The sequence below is a fragment of the Prunus persica genome, chromosome G5 (genome assembly GCF_000346465.2).
Source record: "Prunus persica cultivar Lovell chromosome G5, Prunus_persica_NCBIv2, whole genome shotgun sequence".
Classification (NCBI taxonomy): domain Eukaryota; kingdom Viridiplantae; phylum Streptophyta; class Magnoliopsida; order Rosales; family Rosaceae; genus Prunus; species Prunus persica.
Window position 1 is genome coordinate 3,136,168 of NC_034013.1, and position 15,628 is coordinate 3,151,795.

The following is a 15,628-nucleotide window of genomic DNA, read 5'->3' on the forward strand; positions in this document are numbered from 1 at the left end:
AAAATCCTTGCCTTCACACATCACATTTTGCATTTTTAAGTTGGGCCAAAAAGTGGTCATTCATTGGGCATCAACAACAATGATTAGAATAACATGGATAATCAAAAGTTTTGTAAAATAGTGTTCTCATGCCTTGAAGTATCTCCGATTCCGAAGTGTACAATAGGTGGTGGTATTTTGTTGACCATTCTACTATCCAACATCTCATTTATCCAATTCGAGTTTCCAACCCAAAGCAAACGACAGGATACGCAGTGTCGGTTTCTCAGACCACCCTCCAAGTTGGCCACGTGTCCGTACGCCTGCCGCTGGTGTCACTCTCTCCCCCACATCTAAAACCACCGTCACCATTCTTCCACTATTGGCTTTGGAAATAGCACGTGACCCAAAACCACACCCCCTCCCCGCCTCTGTCTCTCTCTCTCTCTCTGTGTAACTTCAGATCATCGCTAGCCTACCACTCTCTCTCTCTCACAGTATGTTTATCCTCTCTGGTTCGCCATCCACCACATTCTTCAGGCCTAGGGTTTCGTCTTCGTCTCTCTCCTCCTCTTCTTCTTCTTCTTCTTCTTCTTCTTCTTCTTCTTCTTCATTATCATCCTCTTCTAGGCTGTGTTTGGTCTCTGTGAGATCGAGTGCGCGAAAGAGCTCTGCTTGTCCTTGCCTGTTTTACTCCTTGAAGGTGAGTGCTATGGCAGAGCTGGTGAAGGACACGGAATCGCCTTTATCGCCCATTCAGAATGCGCAGAGGAGGGAGACTAACCATTCTCGTACGTTTCTCAATACCACCACTGAAGAAGGTGAGAGTTCTTTGTCATTTCAGCTGTTTGGCTCCTGAGAAAATGCAACAATATTAGACTCATATTTTTGAATTGAAATGTTCCCCTTCTTGATAATTGAAATTGGTTGTCAAATTTATTTTTACGACCGACTTAAATTTCGGTATAAGACTTGAGTGGTGGTTGTCTTTCCTTCCATTTTCTTTTTGTTCAAAGCTTAATATTCATGTGCCTTTTTTGCATGATACTTTATGCATAGTAGATTCTTTCCTTCTTTGAGAGCCAAACTGTACTCTACTTCTGTGAAGTGTTAAAAAAGCAAATGAAGGTTAGTTTATTTCTTGATCACGTAGCATTTCTTTCTGTTTCCCAGGAGAAGAGCATGAACTTTTTGATATGTATGTTCTTTCCACAACTTTCTTTTTTGCTGCGTAGGAGAATATAGAAGTGCTTGCAATGTTACTTTTTCTTTTATTTTTAAACTTTCCTGAATGAGCTGAGTATTTCACTCGGAAAGAATTTTGTTCTCCCAACTTGGAAGTGATGAAAATTTCTTTCAATTTCCTTTAACTTTAATTTGATGACCAAGTGCAGTGGTTGAAGTTCTGTAAATGTGGAGTAATATGTATTTATTATGCCACATTACAAATCATAAAAAGATAGGGCTCCTTTGTTTTTCCAAGTAAGATTGGTAGTCTTCCATAGCAACTTTATTTAGTTCTTGAAGTTCCAATTAAGTGCTTTATGTACTCACTGTTCTGTTGGTGCTTTGGTAATAGCCGACCATATATGTGTTTGGTGCCTGATTTCTGCATGAATTAAATCTACATAGGGGAGTGAGAGAGTTTTCTCAAGTAGGTTTTGGGAGAGGATGCATCTCTAATGTTTGTTATAAATTTGGAAATGTTGACAAAAAAGTTCGGGTTGCAGTAGCCATATTTATGTTGAGTGATACATGTATGAGGACCCAACGTTTCTTGTTGGGCATGTATATTTGCCAAGTGATGTACATTGTTTGATTGTTAATCCTTAATATTTCACTTTTTAAAACCCAATATAGAATATGATATAAAAAGGCTTAGGTACATTATTTGTGTTTATGATGACTTCAAATTGGATACCCATCTTATGTAACACTATCAGGCCTAGGTCTGTTATTGTTGCATCATGCACTAGGGCGTGAAACTGTAGACTGGTTTATGTATATATCTGTGGATGTAGATGTGGATGAAGATGTAGACTAAGTCTGAGAAAAGGACAATAAGGAGAATGATAGTGTCCTCTAGAAGGTATTTTATGGGATCTAGTTGTTACTTTGGGGTTGTAAACGCTTTGTGCAAATATGTATATATAGAATCTTTTGATATTCTGTTTTTAGGAAAAATGATTTATTTACAGAGGAGTTATAAAGTTATGACAAATTTCTGGAATCTAATTAAAAACCCAAAAGTCTTTCATACTCTGAATACTTTATTTCCTTATACACAGTTATTAGAAAATATTGGTTTTTCACTACACATGAGTTGTCACCTTCACATCCAAAATGTTAAAAATGGCTTATTCAATGGTGGTTGCCTATTTTTGTGTGTTAAGCACCTTCCTTGTGTTTGTTTTCATATAGATTGTACATCTCATACCCGTAATTTGAATTGTTTGCATGTGCAACCCAAATTTTTTCTTTGGATGAGTTATCTTGGTAAGATATACTTAATGGTTTCGCCGTTCCAAGTCCATGCTAATAAGATATCCATCAATGCGTGATATATGGACTCACCAATCTTGCATGATAAATGAAATGGGTTCACTAACCATATAAAATTTCCAATAATTCAAAGTGGTGCAAAAAAGACGTAAAAACTGAACATGTGGGCATCAAATGGTTAACCTTTCATCATGGGCTTGTGTTTCATGTAGGTAGATTTTTTGGCAGTACATATTATTAACTATTGTAAAGCCATATCAAGTGAACTTTCTGGCTGTTCTTAGACTAGGAGATGGCCTGTGTAGTGATACTACCTCTAGCGCATTGGTTCTGTATTATGCTTACCCACGATAAAATTCCTATGTTATATCCCCATCATAGACCCAAAAGAGAAAGAAAACAAAAAGAAAAAGAAAAGATAGATTACATAAAACATAGATTAAGAGGAAAAGCTATCTATGTGTGTGTATGCATGTTTTATGCTTTATAAGCTATAAACTTCTCCAAAGAAAAGGACGGTGCAAGTCCGTTGGAAGTCTACAGGAGATATTTGTTTATTCAAGTCCATAGATTCCAAATTTCTAAAATTGGAATGGTATACTTCATAGCCCTATGCATTTATATATTAGGTAACTTATTTACACGTCTACATGCCTACATATACATATGCATAAGTACCTACATTTATAGAGATACGTCATATTTTTCTTTGGAGGGGCCAAAATTTTTTTTTTTTTTTTTTTTTTGAATAGAAACATTGTATTGATAATCAAGAGGAAAAATCCTCGATCAAACAAGAAGACCAAAAAAAGAGTCTGACCTACTAAGAATGAAAAACAAACTGTATAAAAAACACGAAAAAACACAAAAAAACTTCAGTAAAATCATCTTAAGACTGCCATCATGTCTCTCATGATGGTAGAGTAGTGATAATCCTTGAACTGCCCCGAAACCGAAGCCCAAAGGGATGCCCAAAATTTAATTCTGTCCCATAATTCCTCAACCCTAACTCCTATATGACCCTGAAAAATTCTTTGATTTCGTTCCATCCAGATATTCCAGAAAATAGCATGAACTAGACAATCACGAAGGATTCCAGCTCTCTTCCCCTTCCCTGAAATCCTCAGATTGATACTAAGGAGCTCAAAACACCCTTTAGGAATCACCCACTCCACTCCGAGAGCACCCAACATCCTCCACCATAATCTTAGGGAATACGAACAATGAATGAACAAGTGATCAATGTTTTCTGCATTCTCTTTGCAAAGAACACATCAAGAGGGGGATAAGCACATCTTTGGTTGCCTCCTTTGAATGCAATCACAAGTATTAATCCTACCATTTGCTGCCAGCCATACGAAAAATTGAATTTTGAGGGGCCAAAATTTACAAAATCATGTCTGATGTTCTATGAAATTACAAATTATTTGACCTAAGATAATCAAACTTTCTACTCGAAATTATGATATCTTAATCTATTCAAACTTGATTTTGGTGCAAAAATGAAAGCCAATATCATCAACATTATGTTTTTTAGGAATGCGTGTGCGGTTTGATTGAGCTTGTTATCTAGAAAGAACAAAAGGAATACCTGAAGAACTCATTTCACGTATAGCCATTTACTTTAATTTAAAGTTTGATGTTTAACTGCTGCCCTATCTGAAGCAGAGGTCTTGAGCTGTGGAAGGGAATAGAAGAATATTTGAGGATAGGAAAGAAGGGTTGTTTTCAGTGTGGGACAAAGTTAGATTCCTTGCGTCCCTGTGGGCTTCATTATGGATGTCCCTTCTGGTTTAATTTACCGGGATTGGTCATCTATGCTGACTTAAGTAGTTTGGTTTATTTGGTTTCGGGTTTTGCTGTATTCCTGTTGGATTTCTTGTCCAGCCTGTTTTGTAACTTCTTTATTTAATAAATTGGTCATTTCCTATAAATAAAAAAATTGTACACACTATGCACACACACACACACACACATATGTACATAGATACATATGCACACTACTTTCATCTTTGGAGTGCTCTTGATTGTAAGGTGAAACAATTATTAGAAGTCCTAGAAGAGTTATTTGCTTTCCTATTCTTTCATTTATATACTTTCATATTTTCCAATTGCAGTCTAATTTTTTCACTAAGAAATTAACATTAATATACTAATAATGATGTTATATATATTTTTGGCTGACCTGACTTCCACCAGGATACTTGTAGTTTAACAAAAGGTCCAGCTTTAAATATTCTACATATTTTATCTTTGAATAATGGGAGAGGGGACCAAGAGCTAGGTGGTCATTAGAATGCAGAAAATCTCCTTTATTAAGCTGTTGACTAATTTGAAATGTTCATTTGTAGAGCTGCTGTCTGCAATAAGGAAGGAAACAGAAGCTGGAAGGCTTCCCTCAAACGTTGCTTCGGGAATGGAAGAATTATATCGGAATTATAAAAATGCTGTAAACTTTTATTCTTAAGCTCATGCTTTACTATACGTAGTTTGATTTGCTTCAGAAACTTTCAATTTTGAATTTATTTGACATGCATAAACATTTTGGCTCACTTTCTTCTGAATGAAATTTGTGTAAAAGATACATGCATGTGTAAATTTATTTATTTTTAACAATTTTAACATTTAAAATTGCCAAAATAAGAAGATTTAGTATTTTCTTCTCAGCAAAAGAAAAGATTTTAGTGTTTACTATTTGATTGGAGCTGCAACCATATTATTTAGAGATGATAAAATACGAATGACATATCATATAACCCACACAATTTAGAACTTGCTTGTGAAAAAGAGAGTATCATCCAACTTGCTAAAATATTTCTACTTAGAGATAATAAATGTTTGCTGGTGAGTAGGATTTTTAATACTTAATTGAAGCAATGGGGACCCAATCTTGACTTACTACTACTTAAAGTGACCACGGGACTTACAATTGAATGAGAAGATAACATAGATTCAAATCACAAGCTAACATGCATTTGTGTCTTAGTTATTTAAGGCCAAAAAGAGAATGTGACTTATTTTCTATCGGAAATCTAAACCATTCAGTCGGAGCATCATGCTTACACGATCAAGTAAGCTACTATGTGACCACTGTGCCACTGACCAAAATTTTACTCCTGGTTATTTGATTTCAAGTTTGTATATGAACCCTTGTAAACTTTCTAAACTATGAAAAGTTATCTTTCCTATGCTTCACTGGTTAACTCATCCTAGGGTATTTATATTACCTTCTTGAATGAAATGAACTTCATATATAATTTTTATGTACAAATATATAATCTCTATGTGGAGGGCACTTCTAGAGAGGATGCCCTTTTTTCCTTAGCAGACATGGAATACTGTGTTCAATAACGTGTTGTGTATCATTACTCTTGAATAATTGTCGTTATGTATTATTGATTAGTCATTGACAGAGTATTGACATGTTATCGAATGTATTATTGTATGATATATTTTGAGGGATCCCTCAAATAACCTCAGATGCGTTAGATGCCCAGCAGTCATTTAATCTAACAGCTAAGAAACTCATTTTCTGTTTTGTAATTCTACGGTATCATGATTCAGATTCTCCAAAGTGGAAATCCCAAGGCAGATGAGATTGTGTTGTCCAATATGACTGCTGTATTAGATCGTGTATTCTTGGATATAGAGGTAATATTTGGTTTTTTATGCGTTATCGCACAGCTGCCATAGTTTCTGGTGTATCTATGGGTTATATCAGAAACCACATTATCATTTTGTTTTCTTGTATATGATATACAGTAATTTTTCAGGACCCATTTGTCTTCTCCCCATATCACAAAGCAATGCGAGAGCCTTTTGACTACTACATGTTTGGTCAAAACTATATTCGTCCTTTAGTTGATTTCAGGTGACTTGACAAGTTCCATTCTTTTACCATCTTCATCAGTTACTTTTGGTACATAGTAAGTGAGAATTAATGGATTTATCCATGTAGTCTGCTTTTTCTGAAAGTGAATGTACTGTTTATGCATTGGTTCATGAAGTCCACGGAGCCTTAAAACTGACTGGGTGATGGGTGATTTTTTATCCAACGTGCTTCAGATCATTCATCATGACACTGAAATTAATTAATTTAATTTGTATGGGAATTTCTTTTATATACTAATTATATTGAAAATTTTAAATATTATTTCTATGGTTTTCTACGATTCTTTAATTGCTCTTATGCAACAAGTTAAAGACTAATGTGACTGATGTCTCTTAAAAAAAATTTGTTTGTATTGAAGTGGCTGGAATTGTGAATGGTTCATCATTCCTCCACTCCAACTCGCAGTTGGATGGTTCAAACATAACTCTGAATTAGTGACGCAGGAGCAAAGTTCAAAGTTTTGTAAATGATAATTTTTCTAGTTTCCTATGCTTATTATGCAATTTTCTGAATGTTACTGTCTTTGACTCTCTCTATGTCGCATGATTAATATATTAGGTGTCATAATTATGTCTCTAGAATTCCTAAGTGTATTAATGTGGATCTTTCCAGATTCATGTACCAATTACCCTATAAAAGGGGCTACTTTGTAAGCTTTTAAAATCATTTAGTGAAAAAAGAAAGTTCTTGTGAATTCCTGGTTGTGTGTGAGGCATAGGTTGACTTGGATTGATTCCAAGGCACCTTCTGTGTGATGCCAGAATTTTCTAATTTGTTTACTGGACACCTTTTGTACGATGCCAAAGGCCTGAGTGAGTCCGGATCTCTTTATTTTTCCTATCTGTTTCTGCTATCCTATGTCAATTGGTTTGAACTTTGAAGGGTTATTCGGATCTGATGTAAGACTTTTAATTGGTTTCTGGGTTTGCAAAACATTGTGGTAGCTGATTCGTTAAGGTGTGACATATTTGAAATAAAGTGATGAAGTAAAATACTGTTGTGTTTGGAATAATATAAATTCTGTTGTAATCAGGACTTGTGGTAGAATAACTTGTCCAAAGAGATAGGAGTTGCAGTACGCTAAGGTGTACGTTTAGAGCATTGAATCAACTGATTTCTCACAATCCCATCAGAGGAATAAGAACCTATAAATCATTTGTATGGACTGCGGATTAATACTTTTACCATCTTCATCAGTCATTTGTATGGTCTGAGGGTTAATCCTTGTCATAATGTTCAGTGGAGAAGGCTTAGTGTATGTCTTTTGCCTCCTTAGCATTCCATTTGTAGAAGTGGAGCAGAGGATATTGATTAGTTATTCCTATATTGGACCATTGCACAAAGATTGTGGTATACACTCTTCGAAGAGGTGAGACTGAGCTGAGTTGTCCTGGCTTCTTCTGTACTTGTTGAGAAGCAAGGAAATTTTTTTGTGGAGAGGTTGTGCAATGGCTGTCTTTTGGGTTTTTCTGAAAACTAGCCCTTATAGAGCCTATTTGGAGTGAAAAACCCAAAACTAGCCACTTGTTATTTTCTATGTGGTTCATATAAAATTTTAACACACTAAGAACCAATTAGAAAATGACAAGTGGCTAGTTTTGGGTTTTTCTCTCCAAATAGGTTCACTATGAGTTTTTGTATAATATGTCATGCTAAAATGGTTTATTGAATAAATATCTCATTTTATAAACCTTCCATCTTGTTATTTTTGGCTAAATTTTTCACTGTATTTTTTGGTAAATCTGAAATCTACACTACGTCTTTTTACTGTTTTCACATATTCTTGTGGAATAGAAAAATTCAATAATAAGGGTGTTCGATTACCAGGAAGAGTTTTTGCAAAAACTGGTTAACAGAGAATACTCAGATGAGAAAACAGAAAAATAGATCACCACTCACATTTTCTATCTTCTTTGCTGTTTCTTGCTTTCATATAAGTTGTATTTCACTTAGTCAATTTAACTCTATTCATCATCTAACAGTTCTATTCACATGGAGGTAATTTCGTCTTTTTTATATCAATATAATATTATTTCCCTTGTGTGTTTTATCATATTGATGTCCTAAGCTCTGATGATTATATGTGCAGAAACTCATATGTTGGCAATATTTCTGTTTTCAAAGATATTGAAGAGAAGATTCAACAGGTACGTTATCTGAGTATTGAGCTTTATTTCTTTTTTGGGTTGTGCAGTAACTACTAAATATTGTTGAATTGTGAAACGCTGTTACTTTCTAGCACTAAAATTACACTGAACTTTGTTCTTGTTTTGTTGTTTAAAAGTTATATAGTGGCCTTACATATGCATGAGATCTAAATGCAAGTTTGGCAGTTCAAGTTTTGTACATATGTATGTTGAAGTCTTTTGAAACAGTGTAAAAACAATTGTTTTGAAAACAAAGTCATAGAGAGGGCATGCCAAGTGTAGTCAGTCAGTTCCTTTCTTGGGCTATGAAAATAATAACTATTCTTGGTGATTTTGGCACTAGATTAAAGCAATAGCACAGAAGCAAACTGATCCGTGTAGAATGGGATACAAGATTTGGGCTATAACTTCATTTGGGTGCTAATATCTTAATTTTGGTTGACCAGTAGTTGTCTTGTGCTTTTTGGTGGTGTGATCCTGATGGTACTGTGGTATGCAGTATGCAGTATGCAGATGCCCTATTATCTTCATTAGTTTTGTTGTTGTGTCACTGATGATCAACGCCTGGTCATTTGGTCAGTAAGGGGATAAAATTTGAAAAATATTAGTTAGTGTTTCATGAAGACACTCAGAGCTGACTCATGTGATGTAAGGCTTCTGGATTATGCGTGCAGGGTCACAACATTTTTTTGATATCAAACCACCAAACTGAAGCAGATCCAGCTGTCATTGCCTTATTGCTTGAAACAACAAACTCATATCTTTCTGAGAACATGGTGAATCGCTATGTCTTCATTCTAAGCGTACAATGGACACATGCTATTTTGTGCATTTTTAACTGTTTGCATAACCAAATTTTAGACTTTGTGCTGCAGACCTACATAGCAGGAGATAGAGTTGTGACAGATCCTCTTTGTAAGCCCTTTAGCATGGGAAGGTAAAGTTCTTAGATAATGTTATGCAATTAGTATGCAATGCTTGTGTTAGTTAAGTGATGAAATTCTCATTTTTCGTTTTCTTACAGGAATCTGATATGTGTGTACTCAAAGAAGCACATGAATGATGTTCCTGAGCTTACTGAAATGAAAAGAAAAGCAAATACGCGGAGTTTGAAGGAAATGGCTTTGCTGTTGAGGTACCTCAGTTGTTTTGTTTGTCTATGCATTGGTCAAAGTTGGCTTGATTATTATTAGTTGCTCTTCTTATTTTTGCTCATCATGGTCCATGGTGCTACTACAATGTCAAGTTGTTTGTAGAAAGTGTTTTCCTTATTTGTTGTTGTTTCTTTCTTTTGTTTCCCCAGACAATGAACCCTGATCTCTTATTCCTTTATATCTTTGTTTCCTTTGCTCTTACAGTGTTCTTTTCTTGTCTCTGTGAACCTTAGAGGGCATTATACATGTCCAGAACAAACTGAATTTTTTAAAGTACATCTCGTGGTTGTGAAAAGTGGCTAGTAACAAACTGGTGAGGAGCTATGCTGATTTTACTTGTTAGCATACTACAATGCATAGCAACTCAAGGTGGTGCTGCCCTCTTTTCTCCATGCATCCTTCTGGTACTTAATGGACACGTAACTCTGATTTTCTATATTAGCATGTCAAAATAGAGGAATTGTATCAGAAGTGAGAATGAAGATACTTTTCTTTCTTGGGGCGAGACGCAGAGAGTGAAGGTTCCTCAATGTGACTAATGCTGAATGGTATTGTCACCTTTAGGTGGATCTGGTGGTAGGTTTGCCAAATAGGGGGGCATGATTGCTTTAATTTAAATCACTACAGGAGGTGATTGCTAAGTTCAATGATTGTAAGGGAATAATTTACACTAAATCACAGTATTTAGCGGCCAGTGCCTGTGTTGGTAATGCTTTGGAAGTATGGTACAACTGCTGTGCAACTGAGACAAAATACCAGTCTGGTCTTTACGTGTATAGCTTTGGATTGGCAGCTTTAAAGTTGTCAGTGATAAATATGTAGAATACAAGGTAATATGTTAAAATGCAGAAAAATTTCCCTGATATCTGGAAGGTGTGTGGGTTAAGAGATTGTTCAGCTGTTCGCTCTTATTTGCATATTTGTGGCAGTGAAAGAAAATGGCCAGAAACAGAAAGAGTTGGGTTGTAAAAGTTTTCATGGTTAATGGCATAATGTACTTTACACTGGAAACTGTTCTTTTTTTTTTTTTTTTTTTTAAGAGACAATACACTGGAAACTGTTCTTGTATTATGGTTTTTTGTGACACGTCATGCATTTCCTTTTCTATAAGAAAACGTAAGACTCTTTGAAGTAATCAAATCTATGTGTTTTCATATGCTTTCAAATGCAGACATGTAATCAAACATGTTTAAGTGCAGGGGTGGGTCGCAAATTGTATGGATTGCACCTAGTGGTGGAAGGGACCGGCCAGATCCTGTAACAGGAGAATGGTACCCAGTAAGCTCTTTCAACTTTATCATGCATGAGAAGTTGGATAAGAGATATTTTTGGATTTCTATTATTGATATATGTTATTTTTTATTTTCTCTAGTGATCTTTTTGTTAAAAGTTTTTATCTCGATAAGAGATTCATTGTTTCTGTGATGATTTTTATCATGCAATTGTCTCTGTAGTGTTGCTACATAAGGTCTTAAATTTCCATCCATGTGTTGTAATTGTAAATTATGGATTCAGCTCAAGCAAACCATGTACTGAGCATGGATAGAACAGGGACTCAACATCTCTAGAGGCAACCATAAATAGATTGTGGATTATTTTGAACTACACTCCAGCCTATTTTTTTGTTGAAATAATTTACTAAAGAAAATATTTACTAAATTTGACGTCAACTTAGTTGTGGAATAGGCTACAGTTGGTTAATGTTGGCATATACTATTCCTATGACTAAGAATTTACCAATATGGAGTTGGTGGTGCTATTATATTAAGTTTTCTACTTAGCTGCAATCATTTTTTTTTTTACTGTGGTTTCTCAATGTGGATATCAAGAAGTCTTGTTACAACAATATTTGAGAAAACCAATGACTCTGTGATGTAGGATATGGGTGAATTGAGAATTTAGGTAGTTTAGCTGAAGTGGAAACAATGGAAAACAGAGAATAGAACGAACAAGGATAGGCCTGGAATCACTCCAGGGGTTTGGCTTCACACTAAGTAGTCTCCAATCTCTGGAAAATAAACTTTTCTTTATATCTCAACAACTCAACTCCATAATGAATTACATGAGAGGGGTATTTATAGCAAACTAAAACCTAGACAATAGGATAAAAAATCCCTTGCTAAAACAGAAATTCTAACCTAAATAAAATAGGGAATTTAGAAATCCTACTAAAATCTGGAAAACTTAGAGAACAAGCTAGAAACTAATCGCAGGAATCAAAATTTGCCAGATTTAAAGACCAAATTAAATGACTTCCTCTTCCATCTCTTTCTTTTGTAAACCCTAATGGGTTTGACAAAGATGTCACTATGAATGAATTTCTTCATAATTGTTGGAACTTATGACGAGATAATTAAAATTACCAATGGCCTTTTAGTGTGATCTGTACCCAGCAAAATAGTTAGCCATGGAAGCCTTACAAGTATAATTTTTGTTCCTATATATTTTTCTTTAGAACACATTTTTACACACTAAAGAAACTTATTGACTGGTCAGGCACCTTTTGATGCTTCTTCACTGGACAATCTAAGAAGGCTTGCTGAACATTCTGCTGCTCCAGGGCATATATATCCCTTAGCATTGTTGTGCCACAACATCATGCCCCCACCGCTCCAGGTTTGTTGTCTCTGTTTTGGTTTTTCCTGTGCTACTTTTCGTCTTTTGTGATACAATTCTTTTCCAGGTGGAAAAAGAAATTGGAGAGAAGAGAATGATCTCCTTCCATGGTACTGGATTGTCGGTTGCACCAGAAATCACCTTTTCTGATATTTCTGCTTCCTGTCAAAATCCTGAAGAGGTGTGTGCTGTATACATGTCTTCCACTTGCCTGGTTGATGTGGATGGTTCCTGTCATATGCTTCTTGATCTTTACATTATTTTGCAACGAAAGATCTTATGTAATTTTGCCTTTGTCATATGCATTTAAATCATGTCATCATACCATTTTACAGAACCGCTGAACAGTGTGGAAAACTTTTCTCCGCCTGTTTATTGGTGATGAACATTAGCAGTTAAGTAATAGTCATTTCCTTAGCAAGTCAACAATTATGTAATGACTGGTGCACAACCGGAATAGATTGGTCAACAATTTGTAATTGTTAAATCTCACCTTTATCCCTCGACTTTTGACCATTCTTACTCTGGTTCCTGAACTTCAAAACGTCCCAATTTTAGTCATCAAGCTATATTGTGCTACTAAAGGAAAAAAGCTGCATGCGGTTGAAAAGGTCATGTTGTTGATCACTAAAGCCCTAAAGCCTGAGAAATCCTGAGAAATTCGGCCTATGTTTTTTCAGATTTACAGGTCTTTTCAGTTTTAACTTCTGTTCGTTTCTTTTTTTCAGCTTGAGTGATCAAAATTACCTTGAATTAGTGGTGATGTGTGTGACATACTAACTTTTTGAAGGGGGATTAACTGACACTTTCTGTGAGGGCCAAACTGGGACTTTGTTGAAGTTCAGGGACCAAAGTGCCACGTGTGTCAAAGTTCACGGCGCAAAATTGAAATTAGCTCTAATTGTTGTATAAACTTCTCTATTGTTTCTAAGTTTTCTGGCTGTTCTCTCTTGCAGGCTAGGGAGACATACACACAAGCTCTGTATAAAATTGTTACTGAACAGTACAATGTGCTCAAATCTGCTATACATTGCAAACAAGGGCTAAAGGCATCTACGCCAAATGTTTCTTTGTCACAACCATGGAATTAGTCTATCTTTAAAATATTTGCCTTCTTACTTAGCTTTAATAATCAGGTACTTTCGCAGATCCTAAATTTTACATTTAAAGTAGGATAATGATCTATTGCCTTCGTTTTCTTATATTAGTGAAACATATTTATAACTCCGAAGAAATATACAAATCTTGGATAAGGAATCCATTCATGTATATTAATTAGAGCTTATAAAACCTGTCATGAAATGCTAAACAAATAAGTGTGCACTTGACTGCAGTGAAATGTATCTAGTTTTTAACTTTTCTATAAACGGGATAAAGTTGGCTGGCAGCATGTTTTACAGCGTTTAAGAGTATCGTGTTCATGAAATCCCTAATACAGAATCTGGAAAATCAATGAAAGGTAGAAACAAAGATTTTCTTAGCTGATTTTTGCCCATTATAAGTTAATACTTGTGCTCATTTGGGGGCAATTGAATTTATTCCAATCCACATTGGTGATTATCTTGGTTCTTTTATTAACTAGATTTTTTTGAATCTTGCAGATTAGGACTTTACCTTAATTTTGCAAGTCCTGACCACAAAAGGCCACTGGTCCTTCGAACACAAGTATGCACTGTGCCAAGAAGATTTAATTGAAGCTGATGATAAACATAAGTTCAACGTCGTTTAGATGGAGATTCTTTTTGTTCATATGGTTTAGGCAAGAGATGGATTCTTTGGAAATTGAAGCTGTCTCGCAAGGGTTCGGTTTTTAGGTGTATACTGTAGATATGGGGCCAGTTGTTGTTGAGCAATGTAAATTGAACTTTAGATGTTATTTTTAAATCAATAGCTCTTTCTCTAGCACCTGAGAAATCTTAAAGTTTCAAGAGAACCCTATACAGCTGAGAGAATATTGGTGACTGCCTGCCACACAGGCAATTGCCGTCTCGTGTTCAAATTTATGCTGTTTGTACTAGTTTCAAATATTCAATGGTTTCTTTTTCTTTATTCATCTTTTTATAAGACGTTATCAGCACAAGTATCTCTTATCTTTTCAATTCTTTTATTAAGAGTTAAATGCTGCAATGATAATTCACAACTCGAATGGTATAACATTACGTGTATCGTTGCTCTTTATTATCCTTTTATTGGAAGTTCTGATTCACCTACGTTGGCTTCGAATTATCGTATTCAAATATCTCTGCGTGAACCTTCTTCAGCTCCTTCAACATGTGCCAATCGAAGTGTTGGCAATGAAAACAACACTTGGTTCTTGGCCTCCTCCATCTCCGACACTCTATTTTCTTCATTCTCTAATCCTCTATTTGGATGAAGGAATTGAAGATTGCATAGAATTCTAAAATGACGGAATTTAGATTTTCATGATTTCAATTTCTGGCAATTAAAGATTTCAGTGTTTGGTTTTATATATGTCGAATTTGTAAGAGCAAGTCCAGTGCTCTACCCAAACCCGGGCAATCGTTGGGTCCCACCAACCCGGGCAGGCCCAAGGGCAAGTCTTGTCTGGGCTTCAACCCGAGGGCGGTGATGTCACCGCTGATGTCACGGTGACTCCAGCGCACGGTAATTCAAATTTTTTTTACCGTTGGCGCGTGTAAAGCGCGCTGACAGACTCCAACGGGCATTTGACACGTGTCGCAACCGGGCCTCTCCAATCGGTTTTTTTCCAGAAATCCGACGGTCCTCGTTTTTTTGGCTAAAAAAATTCCAAAAAAATCGAAAAATTTATGTATTTTTTCCCTATAAATACCTAACCATTTTATTATTTTACACACCAAATCTTCATACAATTTCTTCTCCATCCAATATTTTTTACTCTCCACTCACATTATTCACTTTCCACACCAATTCTCCATACAAACTCTTCTCCTTCCAATATTTTCTACTCTCCACTCACATTTTTCACTTCCCACACCAATTCTCCATACAAACTCTTCTCCTTCCAATATTTTTTACTCTCCACTCACATTTTTCTACTACTTTCCATTTGTATTAAAAAAAAAAAACAAATGTCATCTTCTGTTGAAACCGGAAGCTCGTGGTCAACTCAGGAAGATATTGTGTTGTGTCAGTCTTGGGTGAATGTTAGTCATGACCCTATCACGGGCAATGAGATGAAGTTCCATCATATGTGGAGCAATTTTGTCAACACTCGGGTTCTATTCGGACCGAAATGGCCTTGTCTACTAGATGGAAACTTTTGAATAAAGAGTTAGGAAAATAGAGAAATGCCTTGACAAAAGCAAGGGAGAACACTCAAAGCGGTCAAAATCTTA

At 35.6% G+C, this 15,628-nt stretch overlaps 1 protein-coding gene across 3 annotated transcripts; it reads left to right on the forward strand.

Annotated features, from left to right (window-relative positions):
- On the forward strand, positions 355 to 14,339 carry LOC18777342 (glycerol-3-phosphate acyltransferase, chloroplastic). 3 transcript variants are annotated; one of them, XR_002271700.1, is made up of 14 exons: positions 355 to 800; positions 4,833 to 4,930; positions 6,046 to 6,132; positions 6,255 to 6,352; positions 8,463 to 8,520; positions 9,174 to 9,296; positions 9,396 to 9,457; positions 9,545 to 9,655; positions 10,874 to 10,952; positions 12,171 to 12,290; positions 12,358 to 12,471; positions 13,247 to 13,426; positions 13,625 to 13,749; positions 13,892 to 14,339. XR_002271700.1 is itself a non-coding variant. In XM_007209057.2 (13 exons), the coding sequence occupies exons 1-12, from the start codon at positions 479 to 481 to the stop codon at positions 13,379 to 13,381; spliced, it is 1,386 nt and encodes a 461-aa protein (XP_007209119.1). In that variant the 5' UTR covers positions 355 to 478; the 3' UTR covers positions 13,382 to 13,426; positions 13,892 to 14,339. The 3 variants fall into 3 exon arrangements, 2 of the variants coding, with proteins under 2 accessions (XP_007209119.1, XP_020419576.1); XM_007209057.2 differs by lacking the exon at positions 13,625 to 13,749 and having other exon boundaries at positions 9,195 to 9,296; XM_020563987.1 differs by lacking the exon at positions 13,625 to 13,749 and having other exon boundaries at positions 356 to 800.

Coding starts and splice junctions, on each gene's coding strand:
- LOC18777342 (XM_020563987.1), top strand. CDS start 479: ATGTTTATCCTCTCTGGTTCGCCATCCACCACATTCTTCAGGCCTAGG. Junction 801..4,832: donor CAATACCACCACTGAAGAAG/GTGAGAGTTCTT, acceptor GTTCATTTGTAG/AGCTGCTGTCTGCAATAAGG. Junction 9,656..10,873: donor GAAATGGCTTTGCTGTTGAG/GTACCTCAGTTG, acceptor GTTTAAGTGCAG/GGGTGGGTCGCAAATTGTAT.